The sequence below is a fragment of the Balaenoptera physalus genome, assembly GCF_965194825.1.
Source record: "Balaenoptera physalus genome assembly, chromosome: 5".
Taxonomy (NCBI): domain Eukaryota; kingdom Metazoa; phylum Chordata; class Mammalia; order Artiodactyla; family Balaenopteridae; genus Balaenoptera; species Balaenoptera physalus.
Window position 1 is genome coordinate 57,515,614 of NC_138884.1, and position 19,935 is coordinate 57,535,548.

Sequence of the window (19,935 nt, forward strand, 5' to 3'; positions counted from 1 at the left end):
TTATGATATACATTCATGCCAGTCTAACTGTGATCCTAACAATAAAAACTGTACAAACGACAGGGGTAAGAGGCTCTTGGATGTTAGAGTACATCAGAAGAAACTGGGGAACTTGTTAAGATGCAGATTCCCAGCCTACTTGTTTGTGTCCCAGCAACTGGCCTTTTTATAACAAGTACCCGTTACTCTGATGCAGATGCTACCTTGACTGTATTTTGAGAAACCACGATTGAGTTAGTGTCTGAATGAGCTCCCTTAGGAAAAGGTTTCATTTAGAAATAAGGATAAACTAGAACACCGTTCATGTGTCCCTGATACCAAAATGCCCTTTATCATTTTATTCCATGCTTCGTCCCAGAGAGTTCAGGCAGCAATGAATACCTTGTCCCCAATAATCTATTTCTGTGTAGAAAGGCCCCTTCACATCCACCTGGCCACGTCTTGCTGGAGATGGAGAAGTTATTTCTCGCTGAAGTTCTTCCTTTTCCTCCCAGCAGTAAGGTGAATAAAACTCATTTTGTTCTAAGAAAGGAAAAATAATTCCAACGTAACAGAATAAAGCCAATAATATCATAGAAAATTAAAGAGAAAAATTTGGAATCACGTAAGAATAAAAAGCCAACATTTTTCAAGTTATCCAGAAAAAAAGCCCAATATCTTAATAAAAGATGCTTGAATAAAATACAAACTTCACGGTAGAACTCATATTAGGAATGACTGTGATCTATCAAACTCAGAAGTGACTTTGGATCAGATATTAACAATGGAGTAATAAGAAAACTGGGATTTCGCAGGCTGGTTTCTGCTTTAATATCTTTTGTTTGTTTTTTTTTTTTTGCCATGCCCTGCAGCATGAGGATCTTAATTCCCAGACCAGGGATCGAACGTGTGCCCCCTGCTGTGGAAGCACAGAGTTTTAACCACTGGACCTCCAGGGAAGTCCCTGGTTTCTGCTTTATACGCCCCAAAGAACCTCAGTTAAGCCCTCACTCCTCATTTCAACAGACTCTGGGGAGCTGACCCAAACTTGCTAATCTTCAAGTCTGAAAACCAGTTGATGGTTTTCATCATCATAAAATGATTCCCTGGAGCAAAGGAAAAGAACGTTTGGTTTTGACAGTGCCTCTGGGAGAAACTCAGGACACTTTGACTCTGGACCCTCCCTGCATTCTTTGGGGTTAAGCAGCCACAAGAAGCAAAACAGCACGAGAAAAGGCTGAGTCAGACAACATGTAGCAACAAGCCCAGGAACTTCTCCAGGGGCCCAGGAAGTTGGAAGCCTCCCAGGTATATCGTAGGACATTGTCCTTTCTTGGAACTTTGAAGGTTTCTCGAGTATCAGCAGCAAGGCCACCCCACTCCCACCTGACTTCTCACAGGACATGGTATCTCTGAAAGGATCCTATCCACGGGGACAATTATCGACTGAACAGACATTCCTGGTGATGTAATGTGTGTGTCCTGAAATCCTGACCAACAACTTGCTCATGGCTGCTGTGCCCATGATTTTGGCCGAGGATGCTATTCGGAGGGAAAAGGTGGCTTCCGCTGCGGATGATTTTTTTTTAAATAATTTTTTTTAATAGTAGGGAAAGAATGCAAAATAGGAAAGGGGTAAAGAATAGGCTTATTATCTAGTTAAAGTGAACAGTGAAAATTGGGTTAGTGATTTCTTGTCATCAGAGCACAGAGGTCAAGTCCTGCTGTAAATATCACATCCGCCTGAGAATTAGATTTCACAGTCATGCTCGGTACCTCACTCATCTCACATAACAGAACAACATTTCAGTGGAGCAAAAGAAGGGGTAACTATCCTCAGAGCATCACAGCTTTCAGGTGCGTGTGGTGCCTCGCAGTATCACCTGCTCTTCTCTGGGGGGGTCACTTACTTTGACATGTATAAGTTAGAAAAGTGATGAAAGAGACTGAATGTGAAAAGCGTTCCCAGTCAGATCCTTAAGGATGATTTAGAAGAGTGTTGGGAACTGGGAGCCCCAGAATCCCCTGAGGAACTTCACTAAGAACTGCTGCAGACGTTTGCTGGCTAGCTTCAACCTGCTCTGACCTCAGGGAACCACTCAGTATCAGCAAGACACACCGATTGGAGTTGATCTCAGGCTCCTGCGTTGGCCTGAGTCTGATGAAAAGTCAGTTGGAGGTACTGTTTTTCTTTCCTTCAAAATGACCATGCAGTGTGCCTTTTGAATGCTGTCCGTGGTTCTACTGATTCCCTGGGAGATGGAACCTCTGCATGTAAGAGATAAGCTTTTGAAAACATTCCTGGGAAACCAAGGTGCGGTCTTATAATGCAGTCTGACAGCCTAAAACCTCCAAAGAATGAAGCAATGGCTTTTGTTGATGGCTCACGAGAAATCTGTGGGTGGCCTATTGATTCTAAGTTCATCAAAATACATCTGTACTGGGGATCAAAACTACGTTTTTGAAGTTCTTAACCAGAAAATTTTCATTAATTAAAATGTACTAAGAAAAACGAGCATTTGATACCCTCCTAAGAATTTTACTCTCCCAGTTCTCTAGGACTGGCTGCTATAGTACTTGTAGCCCAAATCAGCACAGGTGGCCACCCCCGCCACCCGCCCCCCACCCCCGCCGAGGATTCAACACATGTAAAAACAACAACAGAACTAAAGCACAGCCTGGGATGCACCGCCTGCTTAAAGTATAGGCTTGTTGCCATCTCCGGCAGCTGACAACATAGCCTGGTCGCTGGCCCATCACCTCCTTCCATCTTCCAGTCTATATATTTTAATAAATTTACAGCTTGGGCTCTCGAGTACCCTCTCAGATGTTTGTTATTATTGAAGCAGAATAGTGCAAAATCAGTCTTCAGAGGTTAAGGAGGGAGTTTTCAGTGAACATGTAGTTGGTAAGTTTGACATTTTAGGAAAAGAAACTTTTTTGAAAAGCATCATTAAAACAGCCTGCTAATATATCTCACCAAATAAGTTGTATTTAGCTCAAATCTCGCATAGGAGGACAGCATGAATTCAGTTTTGAATTGACTTGGGTTCCGGCCTCCTTGTCAACAGGTTGGAGAGTTGTCCTTGTTAGTAAAATTTAGCTTTCTCTCCGCCCCAGTGATAATGGTAGGAAGCACTGCGGAAGGACACGACCGCCATGCTGCACAAAGCCTTCTTCCTGGGAAGGTGTGTGCGCTCCTGAGTGTTGCAGGAGTACAGTGATGAAAACCGGCAGCCGGGGCTCCCCCATACTCAGTTTAAAACAAGCACTGAAGGTCTACTCACTGTTGAGAGTTTAAGAAAAAAGTCTCCACACTCAATGTGACTGTCTTTGGAATTCTTCGTTTCATTAAGGTTCTCACAAAATACAAAGCTCAAATGTAACCGTCTACGTCCACCACAAAACAGAATCAAGTAAGTGGTTAGCACACAAACAATGATCTTTTTCATTTTTAAAAATATAAATAACAACGTTCAAGGTTTGACAGTTTTCTCCTGTGTGTGTGTGTGTTTCTCTTTAAGGCTTTATGTTGCAGACCCTTAAGTACGCGTACCTGTCTTCAGGATGCACCGCCCACAAGCAGGGAAGGCCACCGTGGGTACATTCCTGAGGGTGACACGCACTTATCCATGCTGCCTCAGCCTGTGGAAAACTAAACGATCAGACACCCTCCGATCAGTTCGCACAGTTTCATTAATTTTCTTTCTACTACGAAGTAACAACAGAAAGGGGTAAGTAAGTTCCCAGCAGCATTCAAGCTCTCAGAAGATCAATCATGAAGGGCGAGAAGGAAAAGACAGGCTTTTTCCTGGATGGAATTTTTTTCCTTTTATCCAGAAAAACCCCCCATAACCCATAGAGTTTAAAGGCTGGCTTGTACTGAAACATTTTTCAGATTACATAGTGTTGAGAGAAGGGGTGGTCTTTTCGTTGGGTCCTGAAGAGGTTAAAGTGGAAAGGTTACTGTCGGAAAGATACCACCGACGGTCCACCCTCCCACAGCAGTCAGGTCGCCGGCGAGGCCTGGGGGCAGAGCCAGGGCCCCTGCCTTGGGCACGAAGTCCGAGGGAAGGCTCTCCAGCAGACACTTGACCTGCTCCTGGCCCAGCTTGATCTTGTCGTCCAGCTCCCGCTGTTCGATGAGGAGTGTCGACTTCATTTTCACAAAATGCTGGTAATCCTGCAGTTGCTCCTCGGAAAGGTAATGGGCCAGGATGTCCAGCACCACGCGCTGCCTCCGGTCCACATTCTCCTTGAGCTCCCGGGCGTCCTCGTGCTGCGCAGCCAGGACCTTCCTCTTCTCGTTGAGAGAGCTCTGCCAGGGCGAAACAAGCAGATCAGCAAAGGGCCAGCGGAACGGGGAAGAGAACCGACCTGCCCGCAGAGAGACCTTTTTCAGGACGGTGCGGTGTCTAAGTTTCTATTCTGATTGTCGCTCTAAAGTAAGGAGACTCAGTTGTTTGAAAGTCAGTTTATTACCCTTATGTTGCAGATATATGGTTCTCTAACTTATAGAGTCATGTGGCAGCTTTAATTTGAGAGATTATATTAAAATTGGCTGGGGTAATGGCTTTACTTTAAGGCTTCGAGACTTAAAAGAACAATCAGGATTCCACTTATATGATGTCCTTAGAAGTCTACAGTCATAGAGACACGAAGTAGAATGGTGGTTGCTAGGCCCTGGGGGAGGGGAGAGAGGAGGGGGAGTTGTTTCAGTGGGTATAGAGCTTCAGTTTCGCAAGATGAGAAAGTTCTGGAGATCTGTTGCACAACAATGTTAATATAGTTAATACTACTGAACTGTACAGCTAAAAATGGTTACAATGGCAAATTTTATATGTAGTTTACCACAGTTAAAAAATTGAAGGGGAAAAAAGCCAGTCATCAAGGTACCCTGAGTGTTTACAAGTGTTTCCATTTTATAGTGGTTCTCAAAGTGGGCACCAACAGCATCTCCCGGGAATTTGTTAGAAATGCAAAATTTCAGGCCCCCTTCCACCTACTGAGTCAAAAGCTCTGGAGGTGTGGGGCTCAGAGGTCTGTGGTTGAAGGAGCCTTTCGGGCGATTCTTTGCAGTTAAAGTTTGAGAACCTCTGCTCCAATCCACAATCAACAATGGGACATCGTATTTACCATCTACGAAAAAATCAGTTTCCATTTTTCAGGCCTCTGAATCTAACATGAGAGAAATTCTATTTGACAATGATGGCAATTTCATATTCTGAGAGTTTTTTATACAGACCCAACGGTAAGACAGCATATTATCTTTAGACTTTATAAAAGTCTTTAATGTGGCCTTTTACTCAACATGCTGACATATAATGTCATTAAAATTTTTTTTAAATTTTATATTTAACCAGACTCTTCAGGCTAAAGTGACTGAGAAACTTTAAAGTGGAAATTAATCAAGAAATAAGAATATTTAAATATATATCTCAACACAGATTAGCTTATGTAGGGTTATGAAAGGCTCATGTGTCTCTGCCCTAAACTCCCCTTGAACCGGCCTGTCAGATCTTACCTAATAACGCCTAGAGGAAAGGTGCAAAGTTAATAGGTTAATCTTACAAATATCTCCATTTTCATAGGCTTCCTTCCCCTAATCAGAAAAACACACCTAAAAAAGAAACCCTTAGGGACTGAAGTTGCAATGAAGACATATTTCAAAATACTGTAGGGAAATAAGTTTAAAAGTGAGAACCTCTTCCTCACCTTTAAAAAATTATGAAATATTTTAAACATCAGTATTGTATAGAGAATGGTATAATATCTGTGTACCCATCATTAACAGTGCCAAATCTTAGCTTGAACATTTTTCATATTTGCTTCAGTTTAAAAACAAAATATTCAGTTGAAGCGTTATATATAGTTCTCCCGATCCCCATCTTCCCCCTCCTCCCCTCACTGGTAACTACAATCCTGAATCTGGCATTTATTGAACCATTTATTCTTCCTTTCCTTATTCCTATTTACACTTTCATTTAACAAAGACTAATAATTATAAAAACTAATACAGATGTATCTTGCAGGTGAGCAAGCACTTATCTGTACTTGAGAGTCTGTACGTGCATTTAAGTGTTGCGTTGTTCCAGAATTGAATTCAACTTCTCTTCCGGTAAGAATTGCTGCAGTATTGCTTATCTCAGATACCTGTGGCATCCACCCAAGCAACTGAACAGGAAACTTGGAATTACCTTCTGTTCTATCCTTCCCCTCATCTAACACACCCTGCTAATTCAAACTCATTCTCTAAGTCACTCCCTATTCTCTATCTCCATGACAATGGCCCAAATTAACAGCCTAAACCCATCTTGCTAGACCATTACAATAAGCCTCCCAACTGTAACATCATTCTCACCCCTCCCCAGGCTGATTATGTCATGAAATTAGTTCATGGCTCTCCAGGCCTACAGGCTAAAGGCTAAAGTACGACCCGTAGGTCTTTGTGATTATTTTCTGCACCGGATACTGTTTACCCCTTCAGATCCACTCTCCTCTGCCCTGCTCTATGTCCAGGGAAGCTGCACCCTGCTGGCTGCTGGTTTTGGCCAGTGGCAGTCACGGGCAGGAGACTGGAAGCCGGGAGGGAGAAGAAATTGAGGCCTTTATCCCTGGCTCCCTCCTTGCCAGGGGGTGGTGTCTACCACCTGTCACCCAGGCCTCAGTGCTGCAGGTCAGCTACAGCTAGAGTTCCGATAAGGGCCCCTTCCTCCTGCTGCTCCAGGTCCAGAGGCAGTGATGGCTTCCCCACTGACGCTAGCCCTGCGGGGACAGTGGCTTCATTATCCCTTGTTGGTCTCCCTTAAAAACAAGTGAATCAAGGAAGCACTCTGCTCTAGACATACCAACCACATGTAAATCAATTCTTAAACACGCCATGGTCTGTCTGGACTTTGTCCATGACATTCCTTCTAAATGGTAAAGCCCTTTTCCTCTTAGTCCACCTGGAATTAAGAAAGTCCCCTACACTCCATTCAAGCGGCACTTGTGTGAAGCCCTTCCTGACCACACACACCACACCACACCACACCACACCACACCACACCACACACCACACCACACCACACCGCATGGGAGGTGCTCTCACGGCTCTGAGTTTATCGCCGTGCTGCAGCACACTAAATACAATCGCCGCTTCTACGCTGTTTACACTGGTTTTCCTCACTAACTGCTGAGTTCCTTGAAGGCGGGCCTGTTTTGAGGCAGTGTTCAGCCCTAGCATGCGGGGCACCTGGCATTGGACAGGTTCTTGTTAGCTGCTTGCTGGATGAAAGGAAGGTGGAAAGGACAACACTTTTGAGGCAAACACAGTCAGACGGTTTCTAGGTGAGGAAGTGAAGGCCCAGAACATTTCCACGAGGAGGGCACTCGCCGGGAGAGGGGCTGCAGAAAGTTCCTGCATGCTGAGTCACATTCCTAAATGCTTACCGCCTAGACTTCTTTCAATCCTTTAAAAATCTATTTGACAAGAGACATCTTTCCTTTTAATGCAGTGCATTCGGAGAAATAATTGGGAAATCCCTGACAGCACTGAAAGAGAGAGCTGTAGATAGAAGGAGCCAGAAAGCAAAGGAACCCCTGGATGGCTGGAGCACTCATCACCTCGGCATACATATGAAAAATAGCTGCGTTTATCACCTGACCTCCCTTGGTAAGTTTGTTCCATGAGGGTGGGGATCTGACTGCTTTGTTCACAGAGTATCCTAAGTGCCTAGATCAGGTACTGGATACTCAGTAAGTATTTGCTGTACAGATGAGCAGATGAAGAATGCTCTGTAGCTCTGGAGTTAAGTTCAGGGAGGTGAATAACACTTGGGGGCTGCAGCAGGGCTCCCCCTGTCCTGGCTCTGTTGCCTACTGGCCTGTCGTGAGGATTCTGTGAGACTGCACCTACAGTGTGTCAGCCCACAGCGCCTGACCCAGAGGGAGGACTTAGAGTCTATCTGGTATCGCCACCGCTGTCACTACCAGTTATTCCAGTAAGGGGTGCCATGGACACAGCGGGTGCGTCCTCACCAAGTGCCCGTGGCCCCTCGCCTGCAGATTCCCGGGAGCCCGAGCTCACGTTCCTGTGCCCTCTCCTCATCCCCAACAGTTTGGTCATCCCTCTCCCTTTTTTTAATGTCCACCCCCATCATGCTTTTACCTTTCCTTTTTCTGGGATAAAAAGGAAGGAAAGAAACTCTGGCACCCACATTTTTAACTTTCCTAAGTATCCCTGAGGCTGAGGGGTCAGCATGACATCTTGGCGTGGAAGATCCTTCTCCTCTGTTCCCTGTACGCTGGAGTCTCTCCCTGCCCCGGAGACATGGTGATCGTCTCTAGAAAGGCTCCTGTCTAATCATACTTCTCTGGGTACATGGGCTGAGGCAGGAAAATTGTTGAGCGGAATTGCTAGGCGGCCTACCCTTTCCTCGTTACTGGCGTCTTCACCAAGGCCGCTGAGGACGTTCTCCACGCGGGCCAGGCGTCCCGAGAGGGACAGCAGCAGGTTCACCACCTTGTCCAAGTCCCCGATGAACATCTTGTACTTGTCGATCTCATTGGGCTTGCAGAGCTCACTGATCCAGGCCTCTACCTCTTCCCCCAGGGCATTATTGAGCTTGATGTCCATCAGCAGGCTCCCCTTGGCTTCCTGGAGGGTCTCAAGCTTGTGGGTGAGGCTTCCAATCAACTCCGCCTGGAACGAGAGAGGAGACGCACAGCAAAACTTAGCCAGCTGAGTGGTCAGTGGGGGCAGGATCCACTTCTCCCAGCTGCATCCTTCCTGTCTTGTCTTCGAGGCTCAGCTGGAGGCCCCCCTCCACTCTGCACGGACTGCCCCCAACGTAAGGCCACAATCTTCCTTCCTTTCCCTGAATGTCTACAACTGCCTTCTCTGAATCTGTTCAGTCCTCACAGGCCAATGCGTGATTACACATTGCCTCAGAATGTTTTCCAGTTGTGTCGTGCTGTGTACAGCGCTCTCTTCCCAACTGGTTTGTTAACTACTCACTTTTAAAAGTCTTTTCAATACGTGTTCTCATTTGATCCTCACAACAATACCATAGGCAGGCAGGGTAAATATTCTTGTTTAACAAGTGGAGCAGCCGAGGGTCAAAGGAATTAGGGAATTGCCTAAGATCACAGAGCTGAGTTGAGTATTAATCACAGATACCATTCGTGGAGGAATTACCATGAGCCAAACACTGCGATAAAGTCCATGGATTATCTCACCTGGTCTTCCCAACTGTCTTGTAGTAGAGATACTACTTTAGCTGCATAGTGCGCTAGCTGAGGCAACTTCAACTTAGGGAGGTGAAGCGAGGCTAAGACACCTACACTGGCGGGTGGGGCTGCTGTGAACTCAAGGCAGCCTGACTTCGGGACCACCCTTGTACAACCATTGTAAATATTCATGAGACCTTTATTCAGAATTCAGTCCCTTGTTCTGTCCTGCACCCACTGTCTCCAGTGAGCAGGGCTATGTAATCTGCCACCTTACTTACAAATTTCCATACTATGAAACAGGATTACACAAATACCCAGTATGCTTAACTGAAGGAATGAAGTAAAGGTCTTGATGGTTTCAACTTTGACTTCATTTATATGAAGTGTCTACTCTTACTTTGTTGCAAGAGAAATTAGACTCCATGGCTCTTTAGTCATTTTTCTCTTCGCCTGAGGTAGCCATATGGAAAAAGAACATCTTCTTTTTTTGGTTAAAACCTACTTCTTTACCACTAACAAGGTTCCAGCTCAAAATTTACATGTATGTATATATGTGTGTGTGTGTGTGTGTGTGTACATAAACCCAAGCTGTGTGAATTCAGTTGGAAGAAAACAAAGGATCACAATTTCTACGTTAGAGTAAATCTTCATTTTAAAGGAAGAAAAAAAGGGAAAAAAATATTTTTGAATAACCAAATTGAAGGGTACTGACAACTTTGTGTACTGTTTCTTCAACATGAGCACCAGAGAATACAATAATCACAATGATAAGGAAAATATTTATTTCTCCACCATCTGCCCATCTTGGAGCTGGACTACCAGAGGTACTTCAACTAAGTAAGGTTCACAATGTCCTTGAAATGTTCAAGTTCTGGCTTTAATGGTGACATCTTACTGTGTTCTCAACTCGCCTAATCCCAGAGACTGAAGAGGGCTTAAAACATTCCCATCTGCTGCACCAACTCATTATGGGTTATAATCTTTGGCTTTCTACAAGCAGTTAAGACAAAGTGGATACAAAAGACAATTTTAGTAGTGGAAAAAAACCAATGTACAGTATATATTATTCCTTAACTGAAGAGTCTGAGCTCAGAAGAATGCAGGTGGGAGAGAATATTGTTTAATTTTCCTTACACTCCCCTGGAAAACTCATCATTTTCTAAAAAACAATTCTGGCTGGCAGCTATGGTATTTGCCTGCAAGATAACCTGCTAGATACCTCCAGGAAAATGCCCAGCGGGGGTGACGATCTTGCACTGTGCTCTCTGTTCCTATGAAGAGAATGGCAGGGATACTGGAATGGAGAGAAGGAGGGAAAATAAATACTACCTGCTGTTACATCTCCCAGTATCCCTGCTGGACAGGGTTCCACAAGTCAAATGTCACCATTCCTGTCTTTCAGATAGCCGATGAGAGAGACTGACATCTACATGAAGTCAGCCCAGGAGTTTTTAAGCCTCGTAGCTTGCATTTCCTAGGCTTGCCACTCTGAATGTTACCGGAGGGTACTTTCTTATAGAAAACCAGGTTATGCCAAATCCAAGAGCTAGTTAACTAAGCAACAACATTCTTATCACTTCAACCTCAGGAAAAGGCCTTCTGCTTATTCCAACGTTTTGGGATTCATTTCAACCTCACATCTTGAGAAGTATACTTTCTACAAAAGGCTTTTAAAAAAAACCAAAGAGTAGAAAGAAAAGAAGGGAACAGCTTCATGTTTTCCATTATTCCTATAAATATGACTTCTTTTGAAACTAATATTGTCTCATTTCTGGAAGAAATTCCATTCTAAAAATCCTCATTATGCCTCTCAGTAGCTGGCATTTTAAGGAATCGATGTGATGATTTTTAATTTGCAAGTGAGCATAAACCAGTGAGGATAAGTCTGTCCTCACATGGGGTGAGTGGTGAAGAGAGGGGAGAACGCTTCCTCTGAGTTTCCACTGAACTCGGTGCACTAACTTTCTCAGGCTCCTTCAATCTAAGTAGGGTTCATAATGTCCTTGACGTGTCCAAGTCCTGGCTTTAATTAAAGGTTACGGGTCAGCAGTGCTGGAAGGGCAACCACCAAGCGAGCAGGGTTTGATGGGTAAGGACGGGTCAAAGAATTTGACACAGCTGAACAGCCATCAGGTTCAGAGTCTAGCCCATTCAGTCCTTCCTCTGCAGACCCTGTTTTTGGTTTTTTTTTGTTTTAATTTTATTGGAGTATAGTGGATTTACAGTGGTGTGTTAGTTTCAGGTATACAGCAAAGTATTTCAGTTATACATATATTCATTCTTTTTTAGATTCTTTTCTCATATAGTTTATCACAGAATATTGAGATTTCCCTGTGTACCAGTAGGTCCTTGTTGCTTATCTATTTTATATATAGTACTGTGTATATGTTAATCCCAAGTTCCTGATTTATCCCTTCCCCCCCACTCCTTTTCCCCTTTGGTCACCATAAGTTTGTTCTCAATATGTCAGTTTGTTTCTGTTCTGTAAATAAGTTCATTTGTCTCATTTTTAAAAAATTAGATTTCACATATGAGTGATATCATATGATATTTGTCTTTCTCTGTCTGACTTACTTCACTTAGTTTGATAATCTCTAGATCCATCCATGTTGCTGCAAATGGCATTATTTCGTTCCAGTCTACGTCTTTTGGTTGGAGCATCTAATCCATTTACATTTAAGGTAATTATCAACATGTATGTTCTTATTGCCATTTTGTTAATTGTTTTGGATTTGTTTTTGAAGATCTTTTTTCTTTCCTTCCTCTTTTGTTCTCTCTTGTGATTTGATATCTATCTTTAGTGTTGTGTTTGGATTGCTTTTCTTTTCTGTGTGTGTATCTACTGTAGATTTTTGGTTTGTGGTTCCCATGAGGTTTTGATATAGCAGTCTATATATGTGCAAGATTGTTTTAAGTTGCTGGTCTTTTAATTTGAAATGCATTTCCGATATCCTGCATTTGTACTCTCCTTATGACTGCTGGTTTTTTGGTTTTTTTTTTTCGACTGCTGGTTTTGATATCATATTTGTGTGTGGATGATTTCCTACCTTTATGTTTGCTTTTACATACAGTGAGCTTTCCCATTCATAATTTTCTTGATTCTAGTTGTGGCCTTTTCTTTACTGCCTAGAGAAGTTCCTTTAGGATTTGTTGTAAAGCTGGTTTGGTGGTACTGAATTCTCTTAGCTTTTGCTTGTCTGTAAAGCTTTTGATTTCTCCATCAAATCTGAATGAGAGCCTTGCTGGGTAGAGTATTTTTGGTTGTCGGTTATTCCCTTTCATCACTTTAAATATATCATGCCACTCCCTTCTGGCCTGCAGTTTCTGCTGAAAAATCAGCTGATAATGTTATGGGGATTCCCCTGTATGTTATTTGTTGCTTTTAATATTTTTTCCTTTGTCTTTAATTTTTGTCAGTTTGATTAATATGTGTCTCAGCATGTTCCTCTTTGCATTTATCTTGTATGGGACTCTCTGCTCTTCCTGGACTTGAGTGTTTCCTTTCTCATGTTAGGGAAGTTTTCAGCTATAATCTCTTCAAATATTTTCTCAGGCCCTTTCTCTCTTCTCCTTCTGGGACCCAAATAATACAAATGTTGGTTTGTTTAATGTTGTCCCAGACGTCTCTGAGGCTGTCCTCATTTCTTTTCATTCTTTTTTCTTTATTCTCTTCAGCTGCAGTGATTTCCACCATTCTGCTTTTCAGCACACTTATTCATTCTTCTGCCTCAATTATTCCGCTATTGATTCTATTTGGTGTATTGTTCATTCCAGTTATTGTATTGTTCATCTCTGTTTCTTTGTTCTTTAAATCTTCTAGCTCTTTGTTAAACATCTCTTGTATCGTCTTGATCTGTGCCTCCATTCCTTTTCTGAAATCTTGAATCATCTTTGATATCATTACTCTAAATTCTTTTTCAGGTAGGTTGCCTATCACCACTTTATTTAGTTGTTCTTGTGGGTTTTTATCTTGTTCCCTTGTCTGGAACATTTCTCTGCCATCTCATTTTGTCTAATTTTCTGTATTTGTGGTCTCCTTCCCGCTGGCTGCAGGATCATAACTCCTCTAGCTTCTGGTGTCTGCTCTCTAGTGGGTGAGGTTGGTCCTGGGGCTTGTGCAGGCTTCCTGGTGGGAGGGACTGGTGCCTGCCCACTGGTGGGTGGAGCTGGGTCTTATTCCCCTGGTGGTCAGGGCCGTGTCAAGGGGTGTTTAGAGGTGGCTGTGAGCTCAGTACACCGTTAGGCAGCCTGTCTGCTGGTGGATGGGGCTGTGTTCCTATCCTGCTGCTTGTTTGGCCTGAGGCGTTCCAGCACTGGAGGCTGTAGACTGTTGGGTAGCACCAGGTCTTGATGCCAAAATGGCAACCTCCCAGAGAGCTCAGGCTGATCAATGTTCTCTGGGACCTCTGCCAACAGTGTCCTTGCTGCCCCCAGTGAGCCACAGCTGACCCCTGCCACCCAGGAGACCCTCTAAGACTCGTAGGTAGGTCCAGCCCAGGCTCCTATGGAGTTACCGCTTTGTTTTGTGTCCCAGTGTACGTGAAACCTTATGTGCACCCTCCAAGTGTGGAGTCTCTGTTTCCCCCAGTCTTGTGGAGCTCCTGCACATGAGCCCTGCTGGCCTTCAAAGCCAAATGCTCTGGGGGTTCCTCCTCCTGAGGCCAGACCCTCAGGCTGGGGAGCCTGACGTGGGGCTCAGGACTCTCACTCTTATGGGAGAACCTCTGCGATATAATTATTTTCCAGTTTGTGGGTCCCCCACCTGGTGGGTATACGATTTGATTATGTCACAAAAGCGCCCCTCCTACCATCTTGTAGTGGCTTCTTCTTTGTCTTTGAATGTAAAATATCTTTTTTTGTAGGTTCCAGTCTTCTTCGTCGATGGCTGTTCAGCAGTTAGCTGTGATTTTGGTGTTTTCATGAGAGGAGGTGAGCTCATCCTTCTACTCTGCCACCTTTTTCAGAAATGAGGAGTCACTTTTAGTTTGGATGCTTACTGTCTCTTTCCTCAGCATGTGCTGGCCGTTATCCCCTTCATACGAGGTGTGCAGGTGCAATGGTCCCTGTGCGCTCCCAGGACAGTGGGGTCAGCGCTTGGCGCCTGCTCTGTTTTGGGTTTTCAAAGACATCAACAGTGGCAGAAGAACCAGAAGCCTGTCTGTACAGGAGCTGATGTGTACTCTGGGCTTCAGGGGACAAGGAAGGACAGAATAAGATGAAAACATCTAGAGGTGATACAGGGAGGTTTCTGTGGGAAGAACCAATATACATTTTTGTGGCATTCTGACTTCCAAAAGCTGTTGGCTGGGCTGTAAATGTCATACATCACAGCTCGGCATATCTGCTTATACCAGTATCACTGAGCAGTCACACCAGTCACTCCTGGCTCAAAGGTTGTACATTTGGATGGTATTTGAATCTTTCAAATTGACCAAGCCCTTAAAATATGGAGATTTGGATTTTAAAATGTAGTTAAGAGGGATTTGAGTAACTGAAGGCAGCAAGGGAAAGTTTGCTGTATTAAATAGCCATTTCTATGCCAGGCAGATCTCCTCAAAAAAAACACACAAAAAAAACTACCAACTTACACCCACAGAATTCAAGGGGGAGAGAGAAGAGGTGTTTCAATTTAAAAAAATAACTTATTAGTCTCTCAGCCGCTAATTGATTTGCAAACTCATTGACGACATGTACCCACCTCTCATCTGGCAGAAAGTGTTAACTCACCCTGCGTGAGCTGCTACTTATAAGGGTCTCTCTGTAAACGTGGCTTAACAGGTCCTCCCTCGCACCTCACCATCTGCATGCGGAAATCTTGCTGGGTCCTGTCCCACCTCCTCCCTGCTCCAGCACCAGCTCAAACACTGGACCAGGAGTCAGGAGACCCAGCTCTGACAGAAAACTCACAGTCAGGCCAGTCACCTGACCTTTTGCGTCTGTTTTCCCATCCACTGCAAGGGCGTCCGAATGCCTGCCTATAACTAACAGTAATGTTTAGTTACAGAGCTCTCCGTCTGTGCCAGGCACTCCTTAGGTGTTTTCCTATTCGGTTACTACTCACAACAACCCGAAGAGACGGGTACCGTTATTATCCCCCTTTTACAGATGAGGAAAGGGAAGCGGATAGAGGTTCTGTCACTTGCGCAAGCCCAGGCAGCTAGAAAGCGGCAGCACCAGGCTTTAAATCCAGGTCCTCCGGCTGCAGGGTTCAGGCTTCTGATCGCTATGTTAAAACAGCTCAGAGGAATGTTGTGAGGCTCGGCTACGATAAAGCGTGTGCAAGCACTCTGGAAAATATACAAGTATTATACACATTCCAGTTGTTATTGTGTCGCGCTGTCGTTACGATTAGGCAACACCTGGAAGAACACACCAGCCATTTGGGTAGACGCCCCTAGGGGAACATACCCAACTCCCCCCCCACTGATTGCTTTCTGCTTGGAGGACTTGTGCCAACAGGGTTGCCAATAACATCCTTACACACACAGCTGGCCTCGACGGATGGCCTGTCTTGATCTAAACAGAGTAATTCAGGACCCTCAGCCGCACGGCTGGGGTTTGGGGACAGAGAGGAGTTCAGGCTCCAGCTGGTAAAAACTGGGACTAGATAAAGACATTCAGCGCGACGAGCCAGGCAGCAGCATGTGACTGTTTTCTTTAGCTGCATTTCACCCCATAGAGAAGTCAGGGGCAGTTTCTGTCCCGGGAAAACCTGCATCCCACGCTGTGTGACCTGATCAAAGCAGAAAGGCTGCGGGGGCCTGAGTGCCCCTTCAGATATTCTCTAGCACATTCTCTGTCAGGAGTGGTTCTCATTTCCTCTCGGGAAGGCTTGTCACCAGAAAGTTGTTCAGCCTCTTGGTTCTGGGTGACAGGAATCTCTGACACACAAGAAACGTTATTATATTTCTTTAAATTCAACAAAGCATCCTCCGCCCTTCCCGGATGACCTCCTTGTTTTTCCTGTGTCTGTTACCACAGTCACCTAGGCCAGGAACTCGGGAGCCAGCCCTCCTCCTCCCTCTCTTCCATGCTCCGTGTCCAATCTGCTACCGGATTCTGTCCCTTTTGCTTCCTTTAAAAAAAAATTAAATCCATCTGCTTCTCACTGTGCCTACCGCACCTCCCTTAGGCCCGCCTCATCACTTCCTGGCCCAGGCGGCTGTAACTCCCTCCCAACTACCCTCTCTTCCTCCCGTCTCGCTGCATGCACAGCTTCCCTAAATGTAAATCCACCGCATCTCCCTCCCCGCTGATAAACCCTGGGAGAGGGACTGACGGTGGCCAGATGGCGGGAGCCCACGCCAGCCTCTCTCCCCTCCTTCCTACAGCGAACACCCCTGGACCCTGAAGAGGGCTCTGCAAGGTTAGCTGCGGCAGTGCGCCGGGGAGGGGAGCTACGCCTGAAGTATGACCCAGAACAGGGGTGAGTTTCCTGCTTCTCCCCCTTTCATGTTCTGGTTCTTCCCTGGAAATAGCCTCAATGCTGAACTGCATAGAGGGTGTGGCAGCAAAAATGCTGCTTTCTGTGAGATAAAGCAGGTGGGGGAATCCTGTTTCTTCCTCTTCTCTCTTTTTTTCCCCCCTCTCCCAGCCCTGCCCCCCGAAGTGACTCTCCTTGCAGAGTGCACGGTGCAGTGGTGGCACAGGCACTTAAAATCCCAAGAGAAAACCCTTCTTTCTGTCCAGAGGAACTGGGACAATGACCCCACGGACCAAAGACTGTGAGGCAAATCCCCACTATTTTTCTCTTCCCGAGGATAGTCCCAGCCATGCGGAATGGCATGGCCATGCAGGCTGCTGTGACACCACAAGAACTCGTTGTCCTATTTCTAGCCAGAGGCCCAGGTAAAGGGGCTGCTGGGAGCTGGGGGTGGGGGGGTCAGGTGGGAATACTGGAGAGGAGAGAGCAGGAAAAGGAGACCCCCTAATTTGGTGTCTGAACTGCCTTAGGTCCTGGCTCACCCTCAAGCTGCACGTGTGTGGGACAGACCCAAAGCAGCACGGCGAAGGCTTTGAGAACTGAACTGTGACAGAACAACTCACCCAAGTCCCAGGCTCAGCCCTGAAAGGTGCCTGTGTAGGACAGACACATATAAGACAGCAGAGGCTCTGAAAACTGAATTGACACTGGAACCAACAGCCAGAGGTGGGATAGAACTTGTAGCCTGAACCTAACTAGGCTGCCTGCTAAAGCAAAACGAAAAATCAGCATTCTTCAGAGGATTTTCACAGAACCCATGACTTACACCATAACACTCAAAATGTTCAGGTACAATATTACCCAGCATGAAAAGAACCAGTAAAATGTGAGCAACTCTCAGGGGAAGACAACCAACAGGTGCTAACCCTGAGATAACCCAAACGGGATGATCAAAGCCTTTAAAATAGCTTTTGTAGCTATGCTCCATGGTAGAAGTAAACACTCTTGAAATGAACAGACAGACACTACAAAAAGTGAACTGAATGGAAATTTTAGAACCGGAAACTATAATATTTGAAAATTTTAAAAAAATCACTGGCAGAATAGAGGCAGGAAAGTCAGTGAAACTGAAGATAGATCAATAGAAATTATCCAATCTGAATGAACTGACAGAAAACATTAAAAACATGAACAGGACTTCCCTGGTGGCACAGTGGTTAAGAATCCACCTGCCAATGCAGGGGACACGGGTTCCATCCCTTGTCCGGAAAGATCCCACATGCCACGGAGCAACTAAGCCTGTGCGCCACAACTACAGAGCCTGAGCTCTAGAGCTTGTGAGCCACAACTACTGAGCCCGCGCGCCCTAGAGCCCACATGCCACAACTACTGAAGACTGCGCGCTCTAGGGCCTGCGTACCGCAGCTGCTGAAGCCCGTGCACCTAGAGGCCATGCTCCACAACAAGGGGAGCCACCGCAATGAGAAGCCCGCGCACTGCAACGAAGAGTAGCCCCCGCTCCCCGCAACTAGAGAAAGCCCGTGTGCAACAACAAAGACCCAAAGCAGCCAAAATAAATAAATAAATAATCAAAAATTTAAAAGCCTTAAAAAAAAAAATGAACAAAGTTTCAGAGATTTGCAGGACAATATCAAAAGGTCTAACATTTGTGTCACTGGAGTCCCAAAAGAAGAGAAAGAGATTAGCACATAAAAAAATATTGGAAGACATACTGGCTAAAAACATCCTGAATTTAGTGAAAGACATAAGTTTACAGAATCAAGAAGCTTAGTAAACCCCAACAGGATAAATCAAAGAAAGTTATGCCCATACATATCATAACCAAACTGCTGAAAATCAAAGATAAAAAATTTGAAAGCAGCCAGAGATAAGCAACACATTGCATATAGGAGGAACAAGTATTCAACGGCTGTGCGTTTCTCATCAGAAACCATGGAAGCAAGAAGAAATGGGACATTTTTAAAGTGCTAAAAGAAAAAGAATAGTCAACCCCCCAGAATTCCATATCTAGTAAAAATTCTTTAGAAATGACAACAGAATATAGACATTCTTAGATGAAGGAAAACTAAAAGAATTTGTCACCAGCAGACAAATGCTTAAAAAAAGAAATGCTAAAGGAAGTTTTTCAGGCTGAAAAGAAGACAGACCAGAGGAAAACTTGAAACTTTATGAAGCAAGAGCAACAGAAATAGACAGCTGAGAACCATCTGGGTCACTAATGATCTCTTGGGGAAAGCCAGTTCTCAGGAATAATAGATTTTTTTTGCCTTTTGAAATATTCCACTAAGTCTCTAAGCCAAAGCCTTTTGGCCTTCAGAATAGAGAATCATGAGATCTGGTTAAGCAGATTTTTGCCTAATAGATATGGCAGGGTTTAGCCAAAGAATTGAAAGCCCTAAGTATTAAACTGTCTTTAGATTTTATGTATGTCAGAAGTTCAGACAGTGATTGATTGTTTTATATTTTAAGTAATACTTACATTTACTTGGAATATTACAATTCATCATCTAGGATATATAAATAAAAAGTATATTAAAGTAGAACTGATTGGAAATGCTAGTTTCAAAATATTAATAAATCAGGATTCTAATTTCCATTGACTCTTAGTGAGTTTCACGCGTAGAAATACATCTTAGGTTTACCAACTTTAAACATTAGGCAACAAATTATTACTTTGCAGAAGTTGGTGGAAGGCTACACTCTGCCTTAGAACCGTCTTGACCAAGCATCATGTTTTAAAACCATCCTTAGGGGAAAAAAAAGCTTGCTATATATTGGGAAGAGAACTGCATTTTCAACTTCATGCTGAATATATTAATAGATGCCTTCAACAACATCAATTAAAGCCTGCCTATTTTCTCTGTTTCCAGATCAGATATGTAAATGCAAGTGACACACAAATTCTATTACACGTTCATAAACCTGTAGTTCACTGGAACAAAAAAATCTCATAGGGTTCTCCACTGCCACACGGTAAAATCCAAACTCTTTGGCATTTCAGACAAAGCCCCATGTGACCTCCATGACCTGCCCACGTGGGTCCTCCCAGCCTTGTCTCCTGCCATTCATGGCCTTTCTTTGTTATTCTCTAAATTTGGTAATTTCTAATTTAACCATGAGACTTTATTTTATAATACATTCCCAAATATCAGACCTCCTGGAAGTATCTTTCTTCAATACATACGCGCTCCCCCTGTTTTTTCACACAACTACCTCTTCTCCCACGCTGTTCCCTTTGTCTTGAATGCCCCCTCCTTCTCTTCTTGTCCTGGCTCACTCTGATTACTTCAGTGTAAAAT

At 44.4% G+C, this 19,935-nt stretch overlaps 1 protein-coding gene and 1 long non-coding RNA gene across 9 annotated transcripts in view; one reads left to right on the top strand and one right to left on the bottom strand.

The window, feature by feature from the left end:
* Nucleotides 1-3,303: 3,303 nt before the first annotated feature.
* Nucleotides 3,304-19,935, bottom strand: part of SHROOM3 (shroom family member 3) — a 311,421-nt gene continuing 294,789 nt past the window's right edge. For 7 of the 8 annotated variants that reach the window (XM_082463698.1, XM_082463699.1, XM_082463697.1 and 4 more), the window contains 2 exons: nucleotides 8,390-8,662; nucleotides 3,304-4,297 (listed from right to left, as the gene is read on the bottom strand). In XM_082463698.1, the coding sequence (XP_082319824.1) occupies nucleotides 3,929-4,297; nucleotides 8,390-8,662 (642 nt within the window). In that variant the 3' untranslated portion in view covers nucleotides 3,304-3,928. The remainder of the gene's footprint in view (nucleotides 4,298-8,389; nucleotides 8,663-19,935) is intronic. The other variant, XM_082463701.1, reaches the window with a different exon arrangement.
* LOC309661885 lies at nucleotides 3,628-19,843 on the top strand. The gene is made up of 7 exons (XR_014264336.1): nucleotides 3,628-3,713; nucleotides 6,012-6,097; nucleotides 7,476-7,633; nucleotides 14,055-14,121; nucleotides 16,524-16,618; nucleotides 16,882-17,040; nucleotides 17,146-19,843. It is a non-coding gene; the product is annotated as an uncharacterized lncRNA (long non-coding RNA).